Source organism: Antechinus flavipes, chromosome 1 (genome assembly GCF_016432865.1).
Source record: "Antechinus flavipes isolate AdamAnt ecotype Samford, QLD, Australia chromosome 1, AdamAnt_v2, whole genome shotgun sequence".
In the NCBI taxonomy this organism is placed as follows: Eukaryota; Metazoa; Chordata; class Mammalia; order Dasyuromorphia; family Dasyuridae; genus Antechinus; species Antechinus flavipes.
In genome coordinates, this window is record NC_067398.1 from 324,337,476 (window position 1) to 324,362,321 (window position 24,846).

The 24,846-nt window shown below is 34.7% G+C and overlaps 1 protein-coding gene across 6 annotated transcripts in view; it reads left to right on the forward strand.

The window, feature by feature from the left end:
• The window catches only part of PRUNE2 (prune homolog 2 with BCH domain), a 101,079-nt gene that overhangs the window by 50,874 nt on the left and 25,359 nt on the right, over positions 1-24,846 (forward strand). For all 6 annotated transcript variants that reach the window (XM_051966663.1, XM_051966680.1, XM_051966674.1 and 3 more), the window contains exons 5-8: positions 14,562-14,735; positions 22,544-22,646; positions 23,321-23,452; positions 23,683-23,769. In XM_051966663.1, coding sequence (XP_051822623.1) covers positions 14,562-14,735; positions 22,544-22,646; positions 23,321-23,452; positions 23,683-23,769 — 496 coding nt within the window. The remainder of the gene's footprint in view (positions 1-14,561; positions 14,736-22,543; positions 22,647-23,320; positions 23,453-23,682; positions 23,770-24,846) is intronic.

The following is a 24,846-nucleotide window of genomic DNA, read 5'->3' on the forward strand; positions in this document are numbered from 1 at the left end:
GGGAATGTAAGTGAATTTAGAACTTTAGTGGTAAAAACTTACTTTGATCAATCTGTACCTGTTATCTTTGGCTGCTTTTCATAATCTCTATTTGCTACCTTTCATATTTGAAATCAAAGGTGGTCGTAGATAATGGCATGAGATTTTGAAGAAGGAGTGCAGAGGCTCAAAATAGTCCTCTCTGGCCTAATTCCCTTCAGGAAATCTACCCTTGAACCTTGAAAAGCCCCTGTGACCTGGGGAAGTCCACACTTACAGAATAAGGGAAATAGCCTCTGATGTGATTTAACACAATGCTTGAAACTTAGTAATCACCAATATATTTTTGTTGGAATATTAATTGATTGGGGGATTCATTGCTACTAAAGTTTTGAGTATAATCTGTCAGCATTCACATTACAATCTTTCTTTCTAGCTTGTTAAAGTTTGCACCAAATTCTAACAATTAGCAATATAGCATTGTGTAAATGTAAAGCTTTTGTTTTAAGAATTACACTGTGGGACAGCTAGGTGGTGCAGTGGATAGAGCACAAGCCCTGAAGTCAGGAGGAGTTGAGTTCAAATCTTATCTCAGACACTTAACACTTCCTAGCTGTGTGACCCTGGGCAAGTCACTTAACCCTAATTGCCTCAGGGGAAAAAAAAGTTACATTGTGGAAATTCTGATTTAATAACAGTGCAATATATTTAAGATTTATGGAATTTTCAGAAGTCATGATTTTTATAAAGAAATTAAGTGAATTTTTGTCCTTTTTAAGAGAAGAGAATAGGGAAAAAACTCAAGTCTTAGAAGAGAAATAATATATACTACAGTGTTCTTTAGTTTTTTGGCCTATATTAATGCTAGTATTTTAATTGTTGTAAGAATATAGTTGAAACAGATGATTCAAGGTAATTCCAATAGAGTTATAATGGAAAGAACCATCCATACCCAAGGAGAAGATTATGAAGACTGAATGTGGATCACAACATAGTATTTTCACCTTTTTTGTTGTTGTTTGTTTTCTTGGTTTTTTCCTTTATCACTTTTCCCTCTTTTGATCTGATTTTTCTTGTATAGTATGATAAATGTGGAAATATGTTTAGGGGAAAAAAAAAAGAAGAAAAAGGATATAGTTGAAAGCAGTATGACTTAATGGGTCAAGAGCTGGCCTCAGAATCAGAAAGACTTGGGTTCACTTTCTGCTCTGGACATATATTGACCTTGTGACCTAGGCAGGTCACTTAACTTCTCAATACTTCCAGACAGGTTTCTAAAACTATCTCAAATTATAGATCAGGTGCCAACCTGCATTGGGAAAGGGAGTTCCTTATACCATTGCAATCATAGCTTTGGTCCATAAACACATAAAACCCAAAAATGTAGTTAGGAAAAGTTATATAGGAAAGGTTGGGAAGAGGGAACAGCTCACTTAGCAAGCCTTCCCAATCTTGTATGAATTTGCTTTATTTTATTAGTTCTATGCTTCACATAGACAGTAAATTCTGCTTATATTCATGAATGCAAAAGGCTAGAAAAGTATCCCATTCTTTGGGGTAAAATTTAGATACCTAGGGAAAGGTCTTCTTAGTCTCCTCTGGATTTCATAGACCTAAGATTTCCTGTCCATCCCACTTCTTCCTTTATCTTCTTTCCTACTTCTTCAAATCTCATTTAGTTGCATCTGTAGCTTGTATAGTTCAGCTTCTTCCTCCCACCCCTCCCTTCCTCTCATTGCTGGGTGCCCTAGAGGGCTGTCCTTTTTATAAATAGTAAAAATGCTAACCAAAGGAGTAATGTTTGAGAAAACTGGTAATTAAAACCATCACTTGCTGACATGCCCCTTCCCTTTATTTCCTTTGACACAGTGCTGAAGAAAGAACTAGCTAAAGTAGCAGAACATTGGGGTTTTTTTTTAACCCTAAAAATTCGACACATTTTTTTTTTTAACAAGGTGATTTTTCTAATCCTCATGGGTCTTCAATCTAGACTATGTCAACAAAACTATGACTCCAAGCCCTGATTTGTAGTTTTTTGTTTCCAACACATAAATTTTACTGCAAATTTAACATTCTGGCTCTTCAGAGTTGGTTGTTAGGTGGCTTCACCACAACCCTTCCTGTAATCCATTTGCACCTCATATCCACACATGACTTTCACATCTAGAATTTCACACAACCATAGATCAAAAAAGGACCTTAGAAACTGTCCAACCCAACTACCCTTGATGAGAACTTGAAGCTTAGAGATGTAGAAAACTAAATATTGCATAGTCAAAAAGACTACTGACTCTGAATCAGGGCACTGGGTTAAAATCCTGTTTATGATGCATCTGCCTTTGCGGTAATCTAAAATATGGAGGTTAAACAAGATAGCTTCTGTGATCCCATTTATCGTAAAATTCTGTAGGACAAGCTTATATATTTAGGTTGTGGCATGTTAAGTCCTGCTCTACCACTTCCCAGCATCACCTTTTTTTTTTTTTTTTTTAACCATAATAAGAGTATTTTAGAGATAAGGTAAATAGATCCTGTTTTTTTTTTTTTTAATCTTATTTTTATTGATGTACTTAAGTCACTTTAGTTTATGAGTCTTCTTTTCTTTTTCATTTTCTTTCATTTTCCCAATGTGTCATTTTTTATAACAAAGAATAAAAAAAGCAGAGGTAAGGGTAAAGGGAGAGGTAGTTCAGCAAAATGAACACTTAACTTTATCTGGTAGCAAATGAAGTATTTCACATTCATACCCACCACTTTTGCAAAGAAGCAAGAAAGGCAGGTGTGTTTTCTTAGCTTTTCTCTCTGCTAAGATTAACCATCAATTTGGGGTATACAGTATAGTCAAATATTTTGTTTTCCTGATTCTGTTTCATTTGTGCTGCATAACTTTACATAAGTCTTCCTATGTTTCACATTGTCATATCTTATGGCACATTAATAGCCTCATTCATTCTTATTTCCACAGTTTGTTTTGTTATGGTTATTTAGTTATTTCGATTATAACCAACTCCTTGTGATCCGATTTTGATGTTCTCTTGGCAAAAATATTGGGGTGGTTTTCCATTTCTTTCTCTAACTCATTTTATAAATGAAGAAACTGAAGCAAAAAAGCTCATATAACTAGTCAATATCTGAGGCCAAATTTGAACTCGGGAAGAGGAATCTTCCTGGCTCCTGGTTCAGAACACTATCTACTTTGCCACCTAACTGTGCCATTCCCAATTTTTTCCCCCCTACTTTCCTACATTCCCAGTTTTTCCCCTAATTTGTTCCCAGGGTTTTTTGTTTGTTTGTTTGTTTTTTAGTACCACAACAAAAAGGGATGCTATAATATTTTGAGGTCTCTGGGACCTGAAAGTGACATACTATGACATTTGAGTTAGGAGTAAAACCTGGAATATTCAGTCCATACTAACACAATGCCATCTCTATGGCAAGAATAAAATACACATTTGTTAGTTCCAGGGGGAATACTGGAGCCAGCTCTATCCAGCTAATACCATTGTTAAATTTTTAGGATGAGCAATTAAACCTTGGAAAAATATAATTGCTGTATATTGGGACTGCTTGATTTATTATTTTTATTTTCTAGACTTAAGAAAGTGTTCATGATGAAAATTAATCTTTAAAGTATATATACATATACAAAAATATTTATATCAGCTTTTTTGTTGTTGTTGTGACAAAGAATTGGAAATTGAAGGGATGCCTATCAATTGGAAAATGGCTAAACAAGTTATGGGATATTAATGTAATGGAATACTTTTGTTCTATAGGAAATGGTGAGCAGGCATTTTTCAGAAAAAACCTGGAAAGACTTAACACTGAGTGAAACGAACGGAACTAGGAGATCATTGTACATAAGAACAGCAACATTTTGCAATGATCAATGATAGACTTAGTGCAATGACAGACTTAGCTCTTCTCAGCAATATAGTTATCTAAGACAGTTCCAAAAGACTTATGTTGGAAAATGCTGTCCACATTCAGAAAAAGAACTATGGAGTCTGAATGCAGATTGAAACACTTTTTTTTATGGCTGTTTTTTCTTTCTCATGTTTTTTTTTCCTTTTGTTTTAATTCTTCTTTCCCAGCATGATTAGTGTGGAAATATGTTTAACATGATTAAGCTATATCAGATTGCTTGCTATTGTGGGGAAGAAGGAGGGAAGGGAAAGAAGGATAAAGGGAAAGAAATGTGGAACTCAAAATCTTTCAAAAATGAATGTTGAAAACTATTTTTATAGGTAATTGGGAGGGAGGAATACAAAAAAGTGCAAAATAAAAGGAATCTGTGCTAGCTAGTGAGATTAGGTTAGGTATACCTGACAGCATAATTCAATAATTAAGACCATAGTTATAGAAACAGGAAGGTTTGTCTTCAAATCTTGCCTGTGGTACTTAGCATCTAGATATCTTTAAGATGGAGTCCTTCTGAGTCTTCTTATCTATAAAGTGAGACTAATAGTGTCTATAATATTTATATCAAAGACTTACAAGTTTGAAACATTTTAATATATGGAAGTTTAAATTAACATATATTTTTAAAGTGCATATATATCATGTATAATCTATATCTATCTATCTATCTATCTATCTATCTATCTATAGGTTATATATCAGATTGCTTGCTATCTTGGGGAGGGAGGAGGTAAGGTAGAGAGAAAAACTTTGGAACTTAGAATCTTATAAAAATGAATGTTAAAAACTCTACATGTAATTGGAAAAAAAGAAAAATAATCATATTAAATATGGCCATCAATTAATTTTTTAATAAATTCTATATACATGCATTTTATTTTTCCCTTGGAGTTCCACTGCTAAACATTTACAAATACATCCTTATATTTGCTTTATAAATGCGACTTGAGCTGAGTACGATAGCAATAGAAGTCTTACTTTTTACCAGTCTGAGGAATGGTAACAGTAAGCTAAGAACTACTATAACGACAACAACAGCAGCAATAATAACTGGCGTTTTTGTAGCATGTTAAGATTTCCAGACTGTCCATCTGTTATCTCATTTGAATCCCATAATTCCCCTGGATATAACCCTGGGAAACTCACTTTCTAAGTTTCAGTTTTCTTAGCTATAAAATGAAGAGATTAGGCCAAGTTGTCTTGGAGATCCTCTCCAATTTTAGCCCTATGATTCTCTGATCCTACAGAGTGCCTTCTGTATCTATGACATTGCTAAATACTGGAGGAAATGCTAAATCTCACTCTAGTCTTACTCTCCTAAGAATTCATTTACCGAATATTTGTAGAATATTTACTCATACTGTATCACATTAAAAAAAAAATGCAAATAATATCTTCTCTAAGAACTCCCAACCCAACCTGAAGCTTAACATGGGCCATTATAGACTCTGCCTCAATTTAATTTATTGTTAATTTATACAATAATACAATAATAAAATAAATACAGAAGGGGCAGCAAGGTGGTGTAGTGAATAGAGCACCAGCCCTGAAGTCAAGAGGACTTGAGTTCAGATGTAGTCTGAGACACTTAACTCGTCCTAGCTGTGTGACCCTGGGCAAGTCACTTAACCTTAATTGCCTCAGTAAAGATAAATAAATAATCAAACAAACAAACAACAAATAAATTAGTAAATAAATACAGAAGAAGGAGGATTACAGAGAGAAATCTAGATAATGTAAAAATGTTAAATAAAATCTGTTTTTTAAAAGAAAATAAGTGCTAACAAGTTAAACAGAAATAGAAGAGTTTATTAGTTTTTGGAGACAGAAGACCTAAGTTTGAATTCCATATTTTTTTTTGACTGGCTATATATAGATTTACTTTTTTAGTGAAACTGAGCCCCAATGTCCTCTCCCAAAAGCAAAAGCTGAATGAGATGATTTCTAAAGCCCTTTTCAGATCTAAAGCCTCTGATCCTATGATTACCTGCTCTTCACTCCACACAATTTAAAATTAGAACTTCCAAAATGAAAAACATTATGTAATTTACCACCTGTCATTGTTGAGAAAATGTGTAAACAGTGAAGAAGGAATGGTGGTGACTTTAGGTAAAAGAGAAAAGCATAGTCCTCTTTAGACCTTGGAGGAGAGAAACATTAGCAGATGGGTTGGTCAGGAGCCCATTGCAGTTATGAGAAAACAGCATGGGTAAAGGAACAAAGATGAAAGATGGTGGAATAAAAACAGGAGCATAGAGGGAAATCCAATTTTGTAGGAATGAAGTAGTATGAAATAAAGTTGGACAGGATTAAGGAAGACTTTGAATACCAAGGTCAAACATTTATACTTTATTTAGTTGTCAATAGGAAGCCTCTCCAGCCTCTCCTTCAGGCACCACCCTGATTTCCCATATGACTGGATAACTTTAGATAGTGTTTACTCAGAGGATCAAATAACATGTGTTGGTTTCGGTTTTGCTTTATTTAGGTTTTTTTTTTTTTTCTTTGCTCCTGTACATGTTCCAAGAGATCCTCCCTTCCCCAGCAACTTCTTATCCCACCTATCTTCCCAAGTTGTCAGACTTGAACCATGGAGGTATGATCGTCCTCAAGACTAAATAGAAAATATCAGACTTCTGTTTATTCAGTATTTTTCACTGAATGTCCACTATTTGAAGCATCCTTTTCATTAGTTAATATAACAAATGTCTAAATTATTTCATCAAATGTTTTTGTCCATCATTTTATTTTGTTTTAGGTTTTAAAAACTCCCACACTTAATTATGCCCAAAGAGCTATAAAACTGTGCATTCCTTTTGATCTACAATATTACTGCTAGGTCTATATCCAAAAGAGATTTTAAAAAGGGGGAGAGGTTAATGAACCTATTTGTGCAAAAATATTTATTTAACTCTTTCTGTAGTGACTAAGAATTGGAAATCAAAGGATGCCCATCAGTTGGGGAATATCTAAACAAGCCGTGGTATATGATTGTGAAAAAATATTATTGGTGCTATGAGAAATGACAAGCAGGATGATTTTAGAAAAATATGAAAAGACTTATATGAACCGATTCATAATGAAATGAACAGAACCAGGAGAACATTGTATACAGTAGCAAGAATATTTTTCATTGAAGAGCTGGGAGTGACTTAGCTATTTTCTGCAATACAATGATCTAAGACAGTCCCAAAGGACTAATGATGAATTATCCTATCTGCCTCCAGAGAAAGAACTAATATTGATTGAATATAGACTGAAAAATGCTTTTTATCAATTTCTTTCATTTTTTTATTCAAGTCTTTTTATACAAAATAACTAATATAGAAATGTTTTACAAAATTGTACACATATAATCTATTCTGATTGCTTACTGTCTTAGGGGCAGGGAGAGAAAGGAGGGGAAGGAGAGAGGAATAGAATTTGGAACTCAACACTTTAAATAAATATGTTTAAAAGTTGGGGGGAAAATTTTCTAAGTTAAACTGTTTTTTTTTATTAGAGGACTTTTATTCCCTCCTGTGCAATTTACAAAAATATTTATAATTAGACAATGGAAACATTTAAATGTAAAAGTTTAAAGGTAACTTAAAAAGTTCTTTAGGGTTGTTAGAGAGGCAAAGTAGCATGATGAAGGTAATCTAACTATCTGGACTCAGGGAGATCTGAATTCAAACCTTCCTGATAATTACCAGCTGACTGTCTGACCATGGGAAAGTCACTTAATCTCTTAGTTGCCCAGGACATGTAATCCTTTATTTACTTTCTCATTTATTTATTTATTTTGCTGAGGCAATTGGGGTTAAGTGACTTGCATAGCTAGGAAATGTTAAGTGTCCTAGGCCAGATTTAAACTTGGGTCCTTCTGAGTTCAGGATTGGTGCTCTGTCCACTGCACTTGCCCTGACATGTAATCTTAAGACTATATATTACAGACTAGTGCACATTTATAGAATGATGAATTTTCATGGTCAAGAGTTTCTACATAGCTGAAATCAGAGGTGCAGAACAACAATAAAAACACATTGAAATGTCAAGGACATTAGAAATATCATATGGAACAAGGAGCAAATATCTTAGAAGGATCATCCTTCATACGAAAAAAAAATTTGCATTTGTTATAATGCTCCATTTTATTGAGCTTAGAAATTTGAAATCTCCACTGGCAGAAATGCTGATGACCCGTTTCCATTGTTGTTTTCCCAAACCGACAGCAAAGTTATTCTGTTCATGGTATTTTCCATAATTCAAATTTTGACAATATAATGATATTAGAATGCATTTGCATTTGAACTTGGTAGGAGATAGAGAAGTGAGAAGAATTTTTTAAGGCTGAATATTTCTGATAAGCATATTATGAGACTTACAGAGATTTACCCATTTGCTGTCATCCCTCTTTGTTCTCCAGATTGAAATTTATTGACTTTGCTTAAGTTACCACTTTTCTGAAGTGAATATTAGGCCATTTTCTGTGTGAGAAGGGGCACAAGTTTCTTTTCTCCATGATTAGAGAGTAAATTTCCTGCAGCTGATAGTCATCTCATAAAAATCACTTTAATAAGCATTTATTAATCACCTACCATGTGCTAGCTATGATATGTTGTTTAAAAGGGAGAAGTACTAGCACTGGGTTAAAATTCTGTCTCAGTCACTACCCATGCAGTACTTAGCATAGTGCCTAGCACATAGTAGGTATTTAATAAATTCTAATTGCCTGACTAAATATGTAAACTTACTTAAACTCCATTTCCTTATCTGTTAATGAAGGGGCTAGATTAAATTACCTTTAAGATCCTCTTTAGCTCTAAATCTATGATCTTATGATTCAAATTAGAAATGTCTATACCAAGTCCCTATGCTCATGGAGCTAGCAATATCTTAATGGGAAGGACAAGTAGACAAATGACCAGGTAATAGGAAAGGTGAAATTAAAAAAAAAAAAAAAACAGAAAAAAATTCAAAGAATTTAAAGGAGAAAATAGTTTTAGTTGGGCAGGATTGGGGAAGACTTCTCTGAGGAAGTTGCATCTAAGTAGAGCCTTGAAGGAGAGACATATTAGCAGACAGATAGGTAGGAAGCTTATATTAGGTATAGGAAAACAACATAGGTGAAAGTATAGACATTAAAGATGGTAGGAGGGACATCTAGGTGGCTCAGTGAAGACTGGGTTTAGAAGTAGGAACACTCATTTTCCTCAATTCAATTCTGGCCTCAGAGACTTACTAGCTGTGTGATCTTGGGCAAGTCACAATGAGCTGGAGAAGGAAGTAACAAATCACTCCAGTGTCTTTGCCAAGTATACCCCAAATGGAGTCCCAAAGAGTCAACAATAAAAAATTAATGAACAAAACTACAAAAGAAAAAACAGAAACATAGAAAGAACTTCGCTTTTGTACACTGGAGTTGGACAGAATTACAGAAGACTTGAATATCAAGATCAAATATTTATGCTTTCTTTCTTGTTAGTGGGAAGCCTCTTTGAATAGAGGACAGACATGATCACAGAATACATTACAAATTCAGTTCAAGAAATATTACATTGTATTTGCATGGTATTATATTAGACACTTAAGATACAAAGACATGAGTGAAACTGGTCTGCCCTCAAGGAACTTATATTCTAATGGGGGGGAGGGGAAGGTAACACAAATACAAACAAGCAACAGCAAGATAAAATGAAATAGAGAAATAATAAATGGATGGGATTAGAGAAGGCTTTATAGAGGAGATAGCTCCTTTCTGCTGGAAGGAAGATGGGAACTTTGGGAGAAAGAGATGAGTAAATTCTGGATACCCAACAGGTATAAAAATATAGTTTTATATTTTATAAAATGCACAAATAAAAAATGCTTAGTTAGGAAATGGAATATCAAGCTTAAGGAAATTTAATGTTTGAGTTTATTTAGCCTATAAAGATGCACAGTTAGGAAATGAAACATCGAGCTTAGGGAAATTTAATATTTGTTTGTTTAGAACATAAGAGTTCATGAATGACAGTAGAGTGATGTGAGAATGGTAAGGTGAATTGGAGACAAGTTGTATAGGGCCTTAAATGCTTGACTAAGGACATTGGTTTACCCTAAAAACAATGGTGACTTTCAGTTAGAGAGATGATAGACTTAGGATATAGACTGAAGCTCATATTTTTGGTTTTGGTTTGCTTTGGTTTGAGTTTTTAGGACATGAACAATGTGGGAATTTATTTTTCTTCATTAATACAAATTTGTAACAGGTTTTGTTTTTCTGCCTTTCTCAAAAGTATGTGTGTGGGGATTGCAGGGGTGGGAGGCACAGAATTTGGATCTGAAAATAAAATTCAATTTAATTTAAAAATAAAGTTAATAATTAATATAAGCAGTGGTGAGTCAATGAAATTTTGATAGCAGAGTGATATTGCAGACAGATGTATGCCTTAGGAAAATTGTTTTGGCATCTATGTTGATGAACTGGACAGGGAAGAAATTGAAAAAAGAAAGGCTAGTTAGAAGGCAATTAAATTAAAGTGATAGGTGATAGAGACCTGAACTGGAAGCCATGTGAGTGGAAAGAAGAATCAATTGTGCATTTTCTATCTCCTGTGTTGTTGCAGAAAATGCAAGAAATGTTGTTTAAGTAAAATCAGTAAGATTTATTAAATGAATGGATATGGGGAGGGGGAGGGAAAGCAGGTTAGGGAGAAGGAAGAACCATAAGGCCAAAAGATTATTAGAGAAGATGAATTAGAGTAAATTCCATGAGGAATCTTTAGTTTATGAAGATGGCCAAATGACCATCCTTTTATTAATTACTCATTAGCATAATTAATACGATTCCCCAAAACTAGGTCTCTCAAGCTTTTTATATTTCACAATTTTTCTCCATCAACACATTCTCTGCCTTGGGCAATGCTGTCTCTAATTCATCTCTCATTCTTGAGAGAGAAGAAATAATTGAGTAAAAAAGTCATAGGATAAAAGGATTTAAGGACCAATGTGACCTTAAAAGTCCTTTAGCTAATCACTTCATTTTCTTTATTAAAAAACTGAGGAGAAGAGAGTTAGATTAGAAGAGTAGTGATAAAAATTCAGGAAGTAGAAGAATGGGTATGAGGTTTGTGGAGAAATTGTAGAATTATAAAGCAGTAGTTACTAAAACCATCTGGTATAGGCTAAGAAATAGACTAGTTGATCAATGGAATAGGTTAGGTTCAAAGGACAAAATAGCCAATAACTTTAATAATATAGTGTTTGACAAACCCAAAGACCCCAGTTTCTGGGATAAGAATGCATTATTTGACAAAAATTGCTGGGAAAATTGGAAATTAGTATGGCAGAAACTAGGCATTGACCCACACTTAACACCGTACACCAAGATAAGGTCAAAATGGGTTCATGACCTAGGCATAAAGAATGAGATGATAAATAAATTGGAAGAGCATAGGATAGTTTACCTCGCAGACCTGTGGAAGAGGGAGAAATTTATGACCAAAGAAGAACTAGAGATCACTATTGACCACAAAATAGAAAAATTTGATTATATCAAATTGAAAAGTTTTTGTACAAACAAAACAAATGCAGACAAGATTAGAATGGAAACAATAAACTGGGAAAACATTTTTACAATCAAAGGTTCTGATAAAGGCCTCATTTCTAAAATATATAGAGAATTGACTCTAATTTATAAGAAATCAAACCATTGTCCAATTGATAAATGGTCAAAGGATATGAACAGACAATTCTCAAACGAAGAAATTGAAACTATTACCACTCATATCATTACCATCAAATCATTACTGATCAGAGAAATGCAAATTAAGACAACTCTGAGATACCACTACACACCTGTCAGATTGGCTAGAATGACAGGAAAAGATAATGATGAATGTTGGAGGGGAAGCAGGAAAACTGGGACACTCATGCATTGTTGATGGAATTGTGAACACATCCAACCATTCTGGAGAGCAATCTGGAATTATGCCCAAAAGGTTATCAAACTGTGCATACCCTTTGATGCAGCAGTATTACTACTGGGGCTTATATCCCAAAGAGATACTAAAGAAGGGAAAGGGACCTTTATGTGCCAAAATGTTTTGGCAGCCCTGTTTTTAGTGGCTAGAAGCTGGAAAATGAAAGGATGCCCATCAATTGGAGAATGGTTGAGTAAATTGTAGTATATGAATGTTATGGAATATTATTGTTCTGTAAGGAATGACCAGCAGGATGAATACAGAGAGGACTGGTGAGACTTACATGAACTGATGCTAAGTGAAACGAGCAGAACCAGGAGATCATTATATACCTCAACAATGATACTGTTTGAGGATGTATTCTGATGGAAGTGGATCTCTTCGATAAAGAGAGCTTTAATTGATCAAAGATGGACAGAAGCAGCTACACCCAAAGAAAGAACACTGGGAAATGAATATAAACTGCTTGCATTTTTGTTTCTTCCCGGGTTATTTATACCTTCTGAATTCAGTTCTCCCTGTGCAATAAGAAAACTGTTCAGTTCTGCACACATATATTATATCTAGGATACTGTAACCTATTCAACATGTAAAGGACTGCTTGCCATCTGGGGGAGGGGGTGAAGGGAGGGAGGGGAAAAATTGGAACAGAAGTGAATGCAAGGGATAATGCTGTAAAAAATTACCCTGGCATGGGTTCTAGCAATAAAAAGTTAAAAAAGAAAAAAAAAAAAGAGAGAAATTGTAGAATCTCTGAAGATTCCAGAGGCTGCAGAATGAAGTGGTTAAGGTGCCTAACTTGGACCCAAGAAGATGTGTTCAACATCTCAGATTCTTATTAGCTGTGAATACTTGGACAAATTATTTAATTTCCCTGAGCCTCCTTTTCCTCCTTTATAAAATGAAGAAACACAGGATTGTTGAATTAAATAAAAAGAATGTACAAGTTGCTTTGCAAATCATAAAACTAAATAAATTTAAATACTATTATTACAATCAGAGATATATTGCGACATTCTCTCTAGGTAGAACTAAACTGATTCAATACTTGCAGCTTAATAATAACAGTTAACATTTATATGGTGCCTTTGAAATTTTGCAAAATACTATTCAAATATTATTGTATTTAATCCGCATAACAATTCTGGGAGATAAGTTGCTATCATTGTAGAGATGAAGAAACTGAGGCAGACGAAGGTTAAGAAACTTTTTCTGAGTCTCACACTAAATGTCTGTGGCTGGATTTGAACTCAGATCTTCACTCTGGGTCCAGAATTCTGTCTACTGCACCACTCAGCTGCCTTTAATACTTAAAAGAGAATTTGAAACATTGATGTTTGGGAATCTGCTTATTCAAAGCTTCCTCTTCAACTGTATGTTTGTCTTCGCTTTATGTCAGGATCATTAAGGTGGTAATCATCTCTGGCATGCAGTGGGAAATATAGGATTGCAGTTCCTTAGCAAAATTGGGTTGGAAATGTGTATGTGTGTGTGTGTGTGTGTGTGTGTGTGTGTGTGTGTATGTTTGTGTGTGTGTGTGTGTGTGTGTCTAAACACACGTACAGATTTGTGACTTCATGTAGAAATTCCATCCACCTATGCAGATTAGCAATCCAGCTATTATAATTTATAATCTTAGAGAGTTTGCCTGTGGCATTGAGTAGTTAAGTGATTTGATCAATGACACAGACTTAATATATGTCAGTGGGAATAATTGAACCTAGGTCTTCACTTGCTTGGAATATTGCAATAGAGCTCAATTTAAAAGCTCCCAGGTTCCCAATTTAAAAATTCAGTGGGAGCTTAGTGTGTATAAGGAAGGAAAGGCAATACTGGTAAAAAGAAATGAATTGGAAGCAGAGGATATTACTGATTCAACAAAACTCATACATGAAGATCAAAGAAACTCAGATCTTTGTTTCCCTCATTATTGTTAACTCATACTTGCACCTCCTTACTTCCCACGTGCACTTGTAGGCATTCATACTTTTTAGTAGCAACTCTGGAGACAATGTTTCAGACTGGTCCGGTCCCATGCCCCTCTTTCCCAAATATCCCTTAAAATTGAGTGATTCCAAGGCCTCAAAATAAATCTAGGTGTAATTAAGAGTAGGTCTACAGTTTGGGCTCTCTTTAGGGGTCCCAAGGTCATGCTGCACTTAAATCTAGCTCTACTATACTATATTATCCCTACTCTCTGCAGAGACGCATTGAGCTAATATTATCTATGTCTCATGATTGACTTGGTATGGTCCTGGACCTAGATGGATACTAAGATAACTACCATTGGACCTATCTTAGGATATGGATAATGAATTTGTCTTCTCAATAACTCAATTATTATGAAATGCATGCTATTTACTAAAATAGTGGTAGGAGTTCAGCTCACAGGGTTATAGATATCAAATTGAAAGAGATCACAAAGAATAATTAATTCCAAACTATATTTTACAGATGGAACCTGAGTCCCACAAACTTGGGGCTTGTACAAGATCACACTGGTTGGAGGCCAGATTTGAACCTATCTCCTTTGACTGAAGGGCCAGGATTCTTTCCATTATATCAAAATGCGTATGCACAATATAAAGAATTATTAAATGCAAGCCATTGATAAATTTATAATTAGTCATTCATCTTTCTCATGAAATATTGCTACCAATCCCTAAACCTCTGTTCTGGATCCTTACCTGCTTGTACTTCTTATTTTCCTCCCAGAGGACCCAACATCCCTCCAAGATTCTGGCCAGGAGGCAGAGTCCATTCCAGAATACACTGCTGAGGAGGAGCGGGAGGACAATCGGTTGTGGAGGACCGTCGTTATCGGGGAACAGGAGCAAAGGATTGACATGAAAGTTATAGAACCTTACAAAAGAGTCATTTCGCATGGAGGTAGGGAACACCAGAGGGAAATGTGGAACTGGAGAAATGTCAAAGTCATATTCCATGAAGGGAGATAATTTTCTCTTTCCCTTTGGTGGCACCGTGATATCTCAAAACCCCTAGTCTGTGACATATTAATATGAAGCTGAAGCGTTGATGAGGTTTTACCTCTAAGGCTAGGGAAGCTTCTCAAGTGAAAATGTTGTTTTCACACTAAATATATGATGAGCATATCCCTTACCCCAGAGTTGTTGCAGAACAGGTAATTATCCTGTGCCATCACTCCTCGGCAGAATTCATATATATTGGATGGGAGCAGAATTTTAAATGTATGAGAGCATATAAGAACACTTTCTGAGTTTTTATGAATGCATTATTATTGAGTATAATCTTTTAAGATCTTTACACCAAATTGTCTTCTATTAAAAAAGAAAAACAAAGAGCCTTCTGGATTCCCTTCACACACTTCAGAAAGCTTTTTATAGGCTTAACCCTGATAGTTATTTTCCATGCAAAGTGTGCTTTTCCATTAGCTACCTTAATTCTCCGTGCATGGCAGCAGCAATCGCCTAGTCAGAAAATATACCTTTTTGAAAGAGGCCTCCAAAAGAAGATAATGTATGTTGCTTTTGTAATGCTTCTCTGGGGCTGTCTTCACCAGTGTGCCCTTCGTTAATTTGGAATGCAGGTGAAGCTAATTGAACACAAGTGTCTGCATTTATCACGGAAACTTTTGCAGTTTTTGGTTTTTCTATTGCATGACTTCCTCTAACAGCAGCCTTTAGGTGGTTTTCCAGTTGGTCCAGCTGTTCAAGAAAAAAAAAATTACCTCATCGAGTGCTAACCATGTAATCATTGTTCCCTAAATTCTCTTATCCTTCACAAATACAAAGCCCTAAATATCTTGGCAGGTCTTTAGAAGCTCCTGTGTCCTTTTGTCTGCCTCTGGTAGACATCATAAAAGGAAGATGAATTTTAAATGTAAAATTCTATTCTGCTGGGAGGCCTTTGAAGTTCCATTCCTTCCTTGTGCTATTTTTAAGGGTGCATTGAGAAACAGTGTTGTGTAGTGAGTAAAAGGCCAGTTTAGAGCCAGAAAGACCTGGATTCAATCTTGTTTCTGAAACATACTGACTGTGTGAGCCCTGGAAAAACCACTTAATGTCTGAGTATTTCAGGTGACTCTAGGACTATAGTCACAGATGAATTGCTGATCTGCCTTGATGGAGGGGCCAGTCACAGGTAAATTTGTCCCTGTTTGCATTGATTGAGGGACCAATCACAGATTCAACTCCTAAACAAACAAAAACACATAAAAAGGTACTTTATCTCAGAAGTAATGCAAATACGATGTAAAAGGGCCAGTAACAGTTGTGCTAACTGAGCACAGATGTCTGAGGATGCTGTTATTCCTGTAGTGACCCATGGTTTGATGCATAGTACTAAATTGCCATAAAGTAGACAGAGAATACATAGTCCCCTTCTTTATAAAGTTTATATTTTCTTATATTTCTTCCAGATTTCTCTGTAGTAAACAGTAGGTTCAGCTTTTTGAGATGTATACCAAGTTAAGGTCATGTCCAAGAGACTATTGCTATAACAAAGCACTGTGTACTTTTAAAAAAGGCACAGTTTGGCTATCCTCCTTCAATGATAATAACCTGTGCTTAAATTATTTTATCTCCCTCAGTTCTGAGGTGATAGCTGTATTTCTCAAAGGCAAGGATTTCTTTTTTTTTGTGTGTGTTTATATATATATATATCAACTCCTTTGGCAGACTGGGAAGCCTATAAATACTGCTTCTCAAATTAATGTGTTTTTGTTTTGTTTTTAAATTCATAATGGAAAAAAATGTTCAGTTTCAGTTAGAGGATGGTGAAAATGAAAATATTTTTTCCCCAACCCAATTCACAGACTTCTTGAAATCTGTCTATGAAGCCCAGCTCTAAGAAAAATATTCTTTATCAGTAACCAAGATCACAAGTCAAAATACTATCAGTTTAATGAGTATATTATATTAAGCCAATCTTACCACTTATACTATGATAAGCCAATCTTCAGGCTAGCATGGCATCAGAATCAATATGGAGTTCTGCCTCCTCTTGAGTTTCTGCTTGTTACCTACTAGAGTTAGAAAGTATCCTTGCTTCTGGCTGACAATGTTAAAACTTCAGGATAACCTGGTTTGCTGAGCCTCAGCACTTTCTTTTGCATTTATTCCTTTTCTTTTTGTGTTGTTGACTTGTTTTTTGGGTCTGTCTATGTTTGTTTGTTTGTTTTTTGTTTTTATAAGAAGGCCTCCCATCCTCTCCTTGGCACCTCACCTTCCTCGGGGCCACTTGCATGTACTCTTTTAGCCCTACACATCCTTGAATTTGGGGATCTGCATTATCATGCCTCTTACCCTTTTCTAAAAAGGGGAACATCCTTACTACTCTGTGAGTAAAACAACTTCCTTAGTTGCTTTCAAAGTTACCAAAGTGAGACAGCCTAAGCTAATGAATGTCACTATAAAACCTTACAGATGAAATCACCCAAATAATGGATGGCAGAATTGTCTGTTTTCACTATTTCTTGATGAATCCTGTTGAAAAATTGAAAATCAGTACTTTGATGTGGATAGTTTTCTTTTGAATGGTTCTTTGCATTGTGGAGAAACAGTCTAATATAGTGGGTCAAGTGCTAGGCGTGGAGTTGGATGCTGAATTTAAATGCCAATACCAAAACTTCCTGTGGACTGTGGACAAGTCTCATCTGTAAAAGTAAGGATAATGATATCTGAAGTATTGGAAAAGGCTGATATGAGAAATAAATGAGATAAGGTATGCAAAAGTTTGCAAACCTTAAAACATTGTATAAAATAAACTTTACATAAAAATTATAAAATAAACTAATATGTAAATAAATGTTACAACACTACATTAACAAGTAGAAGTAACAGTAGTAGTAGTAGTATGAAGATGCTTTTTGTATACAATTTGACATATCTCTATGTCAAATTGCAAAGTGAAGCATTTTATATAGTTTATATAATTTGTAATTGGAACTGCCTGAAACTTCTGGACCACACCAAGTATTCAGGCCCATGGAAAGACTGGTGAATGCCAATATTTGAGTGTCCTCCATCACTGATAAGCTTTGTCCTTCTTCTAAAAGGACAGAATAAAAATGATACATTAGATGTAATTTGTTCTGCCAGTCTTATTCATTATATGATGGAGCAGGTTAAGGTGAGGACCAGCTCTTTTATATTAGGAATGGGAAATGCATTTAAAGAAATAAGGGAGAAAAGAGTCCCAAGATTTATAACAAGAGGCTTCCTTTTTTTTTTTTTTTTACCTCTCATTTCATTTTAGGAGATTCAGGTAATCTGTGCAGTGGTCCTGGAAAATGGTCCCCACGATCTGAGGAGAAAACTTACCTGCTGGTGTGTGTGTGCGTGTGTATGTTTTGGTGTGAGACTGTGACATCCTTTCTTCTCTCTCCATTTCCATTGCTGGCCAGCAAACTTGTGTTACATTATTTCATGCTTCTCTTTGCTGCTGCAGGTAAGGCTTATAGTTACTGCTATAGAGGCTAAAAGGAGCCTCAAGAGGGGCTTGCTACTGGGCCTCAGCAAATACATTCCTTGTTCATTCCTCTTGTTAATGGAACAGAGAGATGTTTTAAATTTAAGGGAAAAAAACCCACTCCAAACATTAGCTGAATTGTAACACCAGTTGCTAGCATTGTTTAAATAAAACTGTATGCTTTATAGTATGAATGAAAGGTTTAGCTCTAATTTTGAAAGTAGTCATTCCATCATTCCAGGATTTGCTACTTGAAAGATTGCCAAAGCAATGAAAGGCAATGCTAGCATCACTTAATATAAGAGAAATTTTTTCTTGTAGAAATTCTCATTCATTATCTCCCTCTGTCTCTTTTCCCATACCTCTTTTTCCTTTTCTGTCTCTCCCTTTCTCTTTGCCTTTCGTCCTCTCTTTCTCCTTTCCTTCTTTTTCCCCTCCCCCCGCTCTTATTTGCTGTCTCTTTTCCTCTAGCTCTCTTTCTAGGTCTCTCTCTTTTTCTCTTCACTTTTCTTTTTCTCATTTTTTTCCCTCTTCTTTTATTTCCTTTTCCCTCTCCTCTTTCTCTTCCTCTCTTTCTCTTTTCTCCACCCCCTGTTCTCCCTCTTCTTTCCTTCTCCCTTTTCCTATATTCTTATTTCTCCCATCTCATCTCTCTTCTCCCTGCCCCTCTCATTCTTTTCTTCCTCATCATCTCACTTCAACTACATATATACAAGAAATAATTCACCTTCATTTATAAATTTCAGAATTCCTTTTCTAGAAAACATATTGGGAAGCTAGATGGTTCAGTGGATAAAGTGCTGGCCTGGAGTCAAGATAATTCATCTTCTGGAGTACAAATATGGCCTTAGTCACTTACTAGCTGTATGACCCTGGACAAGTCACTTTATCTTGTTTACCTCAGTTCTTCATTTATAAAATGAGCTGGAGAAGGAAATAGAAAACTGTTCTAGTATCCTTGCCAAATAAACTCCAGATAGGGTCACAAAAAGTCAGACATGACTGAAATAACTGAATAACAACAAAAAGAACATATATTCATGACATAATACAAGAATGGACAATGGAATAATTTAGGTGAACCATAATTACTTTGTCAGTTGGGTAATTTGGAGTTAGTTACGCACAACTTTATTATATAGAGAACATTGAAATATATGAACAAGTTGAATTTTAATATCCCTTATGAGGCAGTGTCTATAATCCCCAGACTTAAGTTTTGTTAATGCCCCAGAAGATTTCCAAAAATAGAAAAGAGAAGGCAAGAATGACAGATCAATTTCCTGAATTTATAAATATCCCAAGACCCCCAAACCAGCCAGCTGCTTTTAAAACTGTCTTTTCTGAAGTTAGAAACATTGCTGCTCAGAACATTAATGTAACTCAATATTTCAGAGGATTTTTCTCTCCCTATTTCTCTATTAAAATCTTTATGTTTTTAAAATTAGAGTTAGAATATTAGGTAGACATTTCTTTGGCAAGAGTTTTTGGAAAAGAATCTTGTTAAAAATATATGTAAAGAAGTAAGTTTAGCATGTAGGGCACATAGGTCTTTAAAACACATCTTCTACAAATCTCCTAATTTTATTTTAGTTATAAATATTATCAGGTTTTTGTTGCTATTGTTGTTAGAAAAATCTATAAACATGGTAGAATCAGTCAACAAGTATTTATTAAATATCTATTATTTGCCAAATAATGTGCTTGGTAAAAGAGATTTAATACAATATATAAAACAATCCCTGCTCCCCAAGAGCTTATATTCTAAGATCAGAAGCAACAAGTATAAATATATTGTAATGCTGGAGAAACTGAGGCAAGATAGAAATTAGAGAGTTTTTAATATTTTATTTGGATTTCTAAGGAGAGATAGTGCTGAGGGCATGTTGCCCCCAGGGCTGATGTCCAAAGCATCCAGGCTCCAAGCTACCCGGGGGTAGACCAAGACAGGGGCAGAGTCAGAGCACTGAGAGTGGAACAGACTATCAATCCAGTTCTGACAGCGTGGGGGGAAGCACCAGACATTCTGATAAGTTGGGATCAAGAAGAACAATGACAGAATGGGGGAAAGGCACTGGATATTCTGATAAGTGGGAAGGTCTGGGTTTATGATGTCTAAGATAAAAGGTTTTTCTCCTTATCTGGAATCATGATGATTAGGGGAGGGGGATATCGCAACCAGGCAGAACAATTCAGAGAAATTGAGGCAGAACAATTTAGGGAAATAGAGGCAGGATAATTAGGGAAACTGAGTCAGGACAATAAAAAGGAACTGTGGCACAACAATATATGGTACAAGTAACCTGAAGAAGGAAGCTATAACAATCCTCTGTCACAGATAACAGTTTTTATAACTGTGATCTTTCTGTCTGGATGGTGGCCAGCATCAAAATCTTTTAAAGAACTTACACCTATTATTCAATATATTTTCAACCCAAGTCAAAAAAACATTCTGAAGGTTTTATCATACACTTTGGCACTGAGCATACAAGGACAAGGAAGAAATGGTTCCTGCTCTCAAAAAGCTTTCATTTTGCTGAGGGGAAACAAGAGGGACACAATTAAATACTGACTATAAAGATTGGTTTCTTTATAATATGTCATTTACCTTGTATAAACTCTAGTCCTTGTTAAAGAACCAGCCTTAGAATCTATTTTCTGAATCAAAAGTACCTAAATATACTTCAAGCAAGCACTCTCTTCATCCCTTTTCTCCCAATCTCATGCCCACTCTCATGTGCACAAATTCTTCTCATATATATTTATGGGCTTTGAGGGAATAAAGCAATGACTCTTAGGATGCAATAAGATCAGACTTGAAAGTGTGGACTCTTAAGTCCACTCAAAGAACTATGACAATAGTTTAATTTAATGATTGAATTGTCATTTATCTAGGAGTAAGCTTTAATTCAGAGATAGGCTAATGATAAAGCTTGTAATTTTTTTAACAAAACACTTAAGCAGAAGTGCAATCTGAATCACCTCCATGATAAATGTCTTACATAGGACACTTGCAATTTCCTCTCTTTTAGCATTGATAAATATTGGTCAACATTTAGCACCAAATTCTGAGGGAAAAGTATGAAAGCAGAAGTATAGACCTTGCTTGTTTTTTTTTTTTTTTTTTTTTTTTTTTTAACATTTCTTGTGCTCAGAAGTTAGACCCTTCTCTGGAATTTGTTCTTCTAAATCTTACAAAAGAGCCTTCTTTGGAGTCAGGAAAACCTAGTTTTAGCTTCTGTATCTGAAAGGCACTAGCTTTTATAACTTAGGCAAGTCACTCAGTTCCTTCTCGTCCCTGAGCAAATCCTGGTTCTAACACTAGTTAGAAGACCATGGATAGGTCACTTCTTGGAACCTCAGTTTTTTCACCTGTCAGATATGGATAATGATGCTTATATACATAGCCTCACAAGAATATATTGTGGGGAAAATGTTATAAACCTTAAAGTATTATGTAATTGTTAGAAATGGAAGTTTTTTCCTTTACTTTCTGAAAGTATACTGAAAAAAATAGTAGTTGGTTTCTTTCTTTCTACAATTTTATCCAGCTTTTTTTTGTTCCTATTCTTTGATAAAAATTTATACTTTTCTTGTTCCACTTATGTGGGACTATATGTGTTTATGCAGATGTATGTTTATAGGAGAGGTAATAAGTTGGAAAGTTAGTCTCCAATCCAAGAAGATCAATATTCAAGTCGTGCTTCTGACACCTACTATTGTGTGACCCTTGATCTCTCAGTCTCACAGAAGCTCTCAAATTGGAGAGAAGATGCTGATTTGTATTGGTAGAGGGACTTTTTTCATCCAAAAAAGACAAAACAAAACAAAAAATATAAAAACAACCAAGAAGTATGTCTGGGTTCCATTCCCATATGCCAATAAATGAAGTATCTGACTTTATTGATATCTGGATATCAGCAACATAAAATCACCATACTTATAGCTGTACCTTAGGTGCATCATAGTCACTTGAGACTCAGAAACACTAAGTAATTTGCTTGTGGTATGAAAGGCAAAAGTTGAATCCATTTGACCACAGACAAGTCATAGCCTCATTGATCCTTGATTTCCTAATCTGTAAAATTAGGATGTTCCCTGTCTTTTGAGGTTATTACAGGAGTCACATGAAATGGCATCTGTAAAGTAATTCACAAACTTTAAAAAGCCCAGTAGAGTCTATTAAATATTATCTTGTTAAGGGTTTTTTCCCCTCAGTTACAAATGTCTTTTTGTTTGTCCCCCAGGATACTATGGGGACGGTCTAAATGCCATCATTGTGTTTGCTGCCTGTTTTCTGCCAGACAGCAGTCGGGCTGATTACCACTATGTCATGGAAAATCTTTTCCTGTGAGTGATGCTTGTGGACACTGGAACAAAGTGCTTTGAATGAATGTCTGTGACCATGTAATGACAGATGGGATGCCTTGAATTTGATGAACTATTTTTGGTATACTTTAGAGGCTTGATAAAACATTAAAGGAATCTGTCAAGGTGAACTACTCATAGAGTTGGGAAATTTTAGGAAAACCTTCTGTGCAGAATGGATTAAAAACCTTTGATATTTTTTGCCAGAATAAGGAATACCTACAACAAAATTTTTTTGGCTTAAGCATAGTTTTTCTTCCTGAAGTAACTTCCTAAGTCACTCACAATAAATCTAGATTTCTCTTTAATTACACTAATTCTATCTTAGGTCCTCTCATTATTTTAATTATGCATATTTTTGAAAGTCACGCTTATGCCCAAATCTAATCAGTGTGACTACTCTCAAAAAATATAATAATGATTTATAATTAATGTTTATTTTCTGCTAGATAAAATTAGTAAAGTAACTATATATCATTTTTGTTATTCTGAAGCTATTAAGGTCATATGTTAAAAAGCCATTAAATAATATACTGGATAATCAGGCTAGTTGTAAACATGTCCTATATTTATGCTCAACTAAAATGGTAATTGGTATAAGTATGATGGAAGGTTTTCTATAAATTTCTTTTAAAAGACTTTCTTCTAATGATTAGATATGTAATAAGTACTTTGGAGCTGATGGTAGCTGAAGATTATATGATCGTCTACTTGAATGGAGCAACTCCAAGAAGAAAGATGCCTGGACTAGGATGGATGAAAAAATGTTATCAGATGATTGACAGAAGGTATGCAAGAAAATTTATTTCCTGTTTGAATCCCTGCTCCTATATCTTTGCTCTTAACACCTTTATTGAATGTCCTCCCATCTGCACACTTTTCTTGTGATTCTAATTGGCTTAAAATCTTTCCTATATTACATGATATTTTCTATGGAATGCAATGAATTTTTCCTTTAAAGGAAAAAAAAAAGGTAAAAGGAGAGAAGTGATTTTTTTTTTTCCTTCTTTCAAAATAGGTTAAGGAAGAATTTGAAATCATTTATCATCGTTCACCCATCTTGGTTCATTAGAACAATTCTTGCAGTGACCCGACCTTTTATAAGGTAGAACATTTTTTTATTCCTCTTTATTTAGCCCTAGAATGCATTCCTAATAAAACCTTAAAAAACAGGTCTAGAAATATATAAATGCGCATATACACATGCACATACACATACTCATCCCCCCCATATATACACACACATAATACATAAATATATGCATATGTGGAGATGTATATGGATGTATTGTATAAAATTGTACATGTATATTTTATATACATACATACATACATATATTTCAAAAAAACCTTTTCTGGAAAGATCTTTTGGCCTAGTCATAAATAAATCCTACAGAACTGAGAATAATATAAGAATAATTATTTCTTCCATTTTTCTGATCTGTATCTAATAGCATCTAATATTAGTTAGCTCCTAAATTAGGCCATAGAATAGGCTAATTGAATCAACAAATGAACAGTGAATCCAAGATATCCTGAAAAATATTTAACAACTATCAAGGGGAAAAAAAATACACACACAAACACACACACACACACACCCCAAAGTTTTAAGTTTAATCTGCTTTAACAACATTTTATTACTTTCTTAAATCTAGATGACCAATAGAACAATAAATCAAGCCCTGATTTGTAGCATTTCTAACTTCTGAAGTGTAAAGCTTACAGTAAAATTTGATAATCAGCTCTCTGGAGCTAAAAGGAGCTGACTTCAGCACACCCCTAACATTAGGTCTTTCTTCACATTTAAAGTTTAAAATAATCAGCAAAATAAAATTACTATATTTCAGAGAACAGAGAATCATGGATGATAAAGAAAAAGTAAAAACCTGAAGATGAAGAAAATTTTGATTTACTGAAGTCATAAAAGAAACCTATTAAAAAGGATCAAAATATTTATGAGCATAAAGTAATTTAAGATAAAGTTTCTAATAAATGAGTATTTTATAGAGCCCTCAGATTTAGAAATAAACAATCCAACTCACAAAAGGAGAAGTATATTTTTAAAAAGCTTAGCTAAGAACTAGGAAAATTTGATTGAGAGAAAGGAAATCCCATTTTATGGAGTTCTTTAAAAAAATAGTCTCGACAAACATGGCTGGTATATATCCTTGTTTGGAAT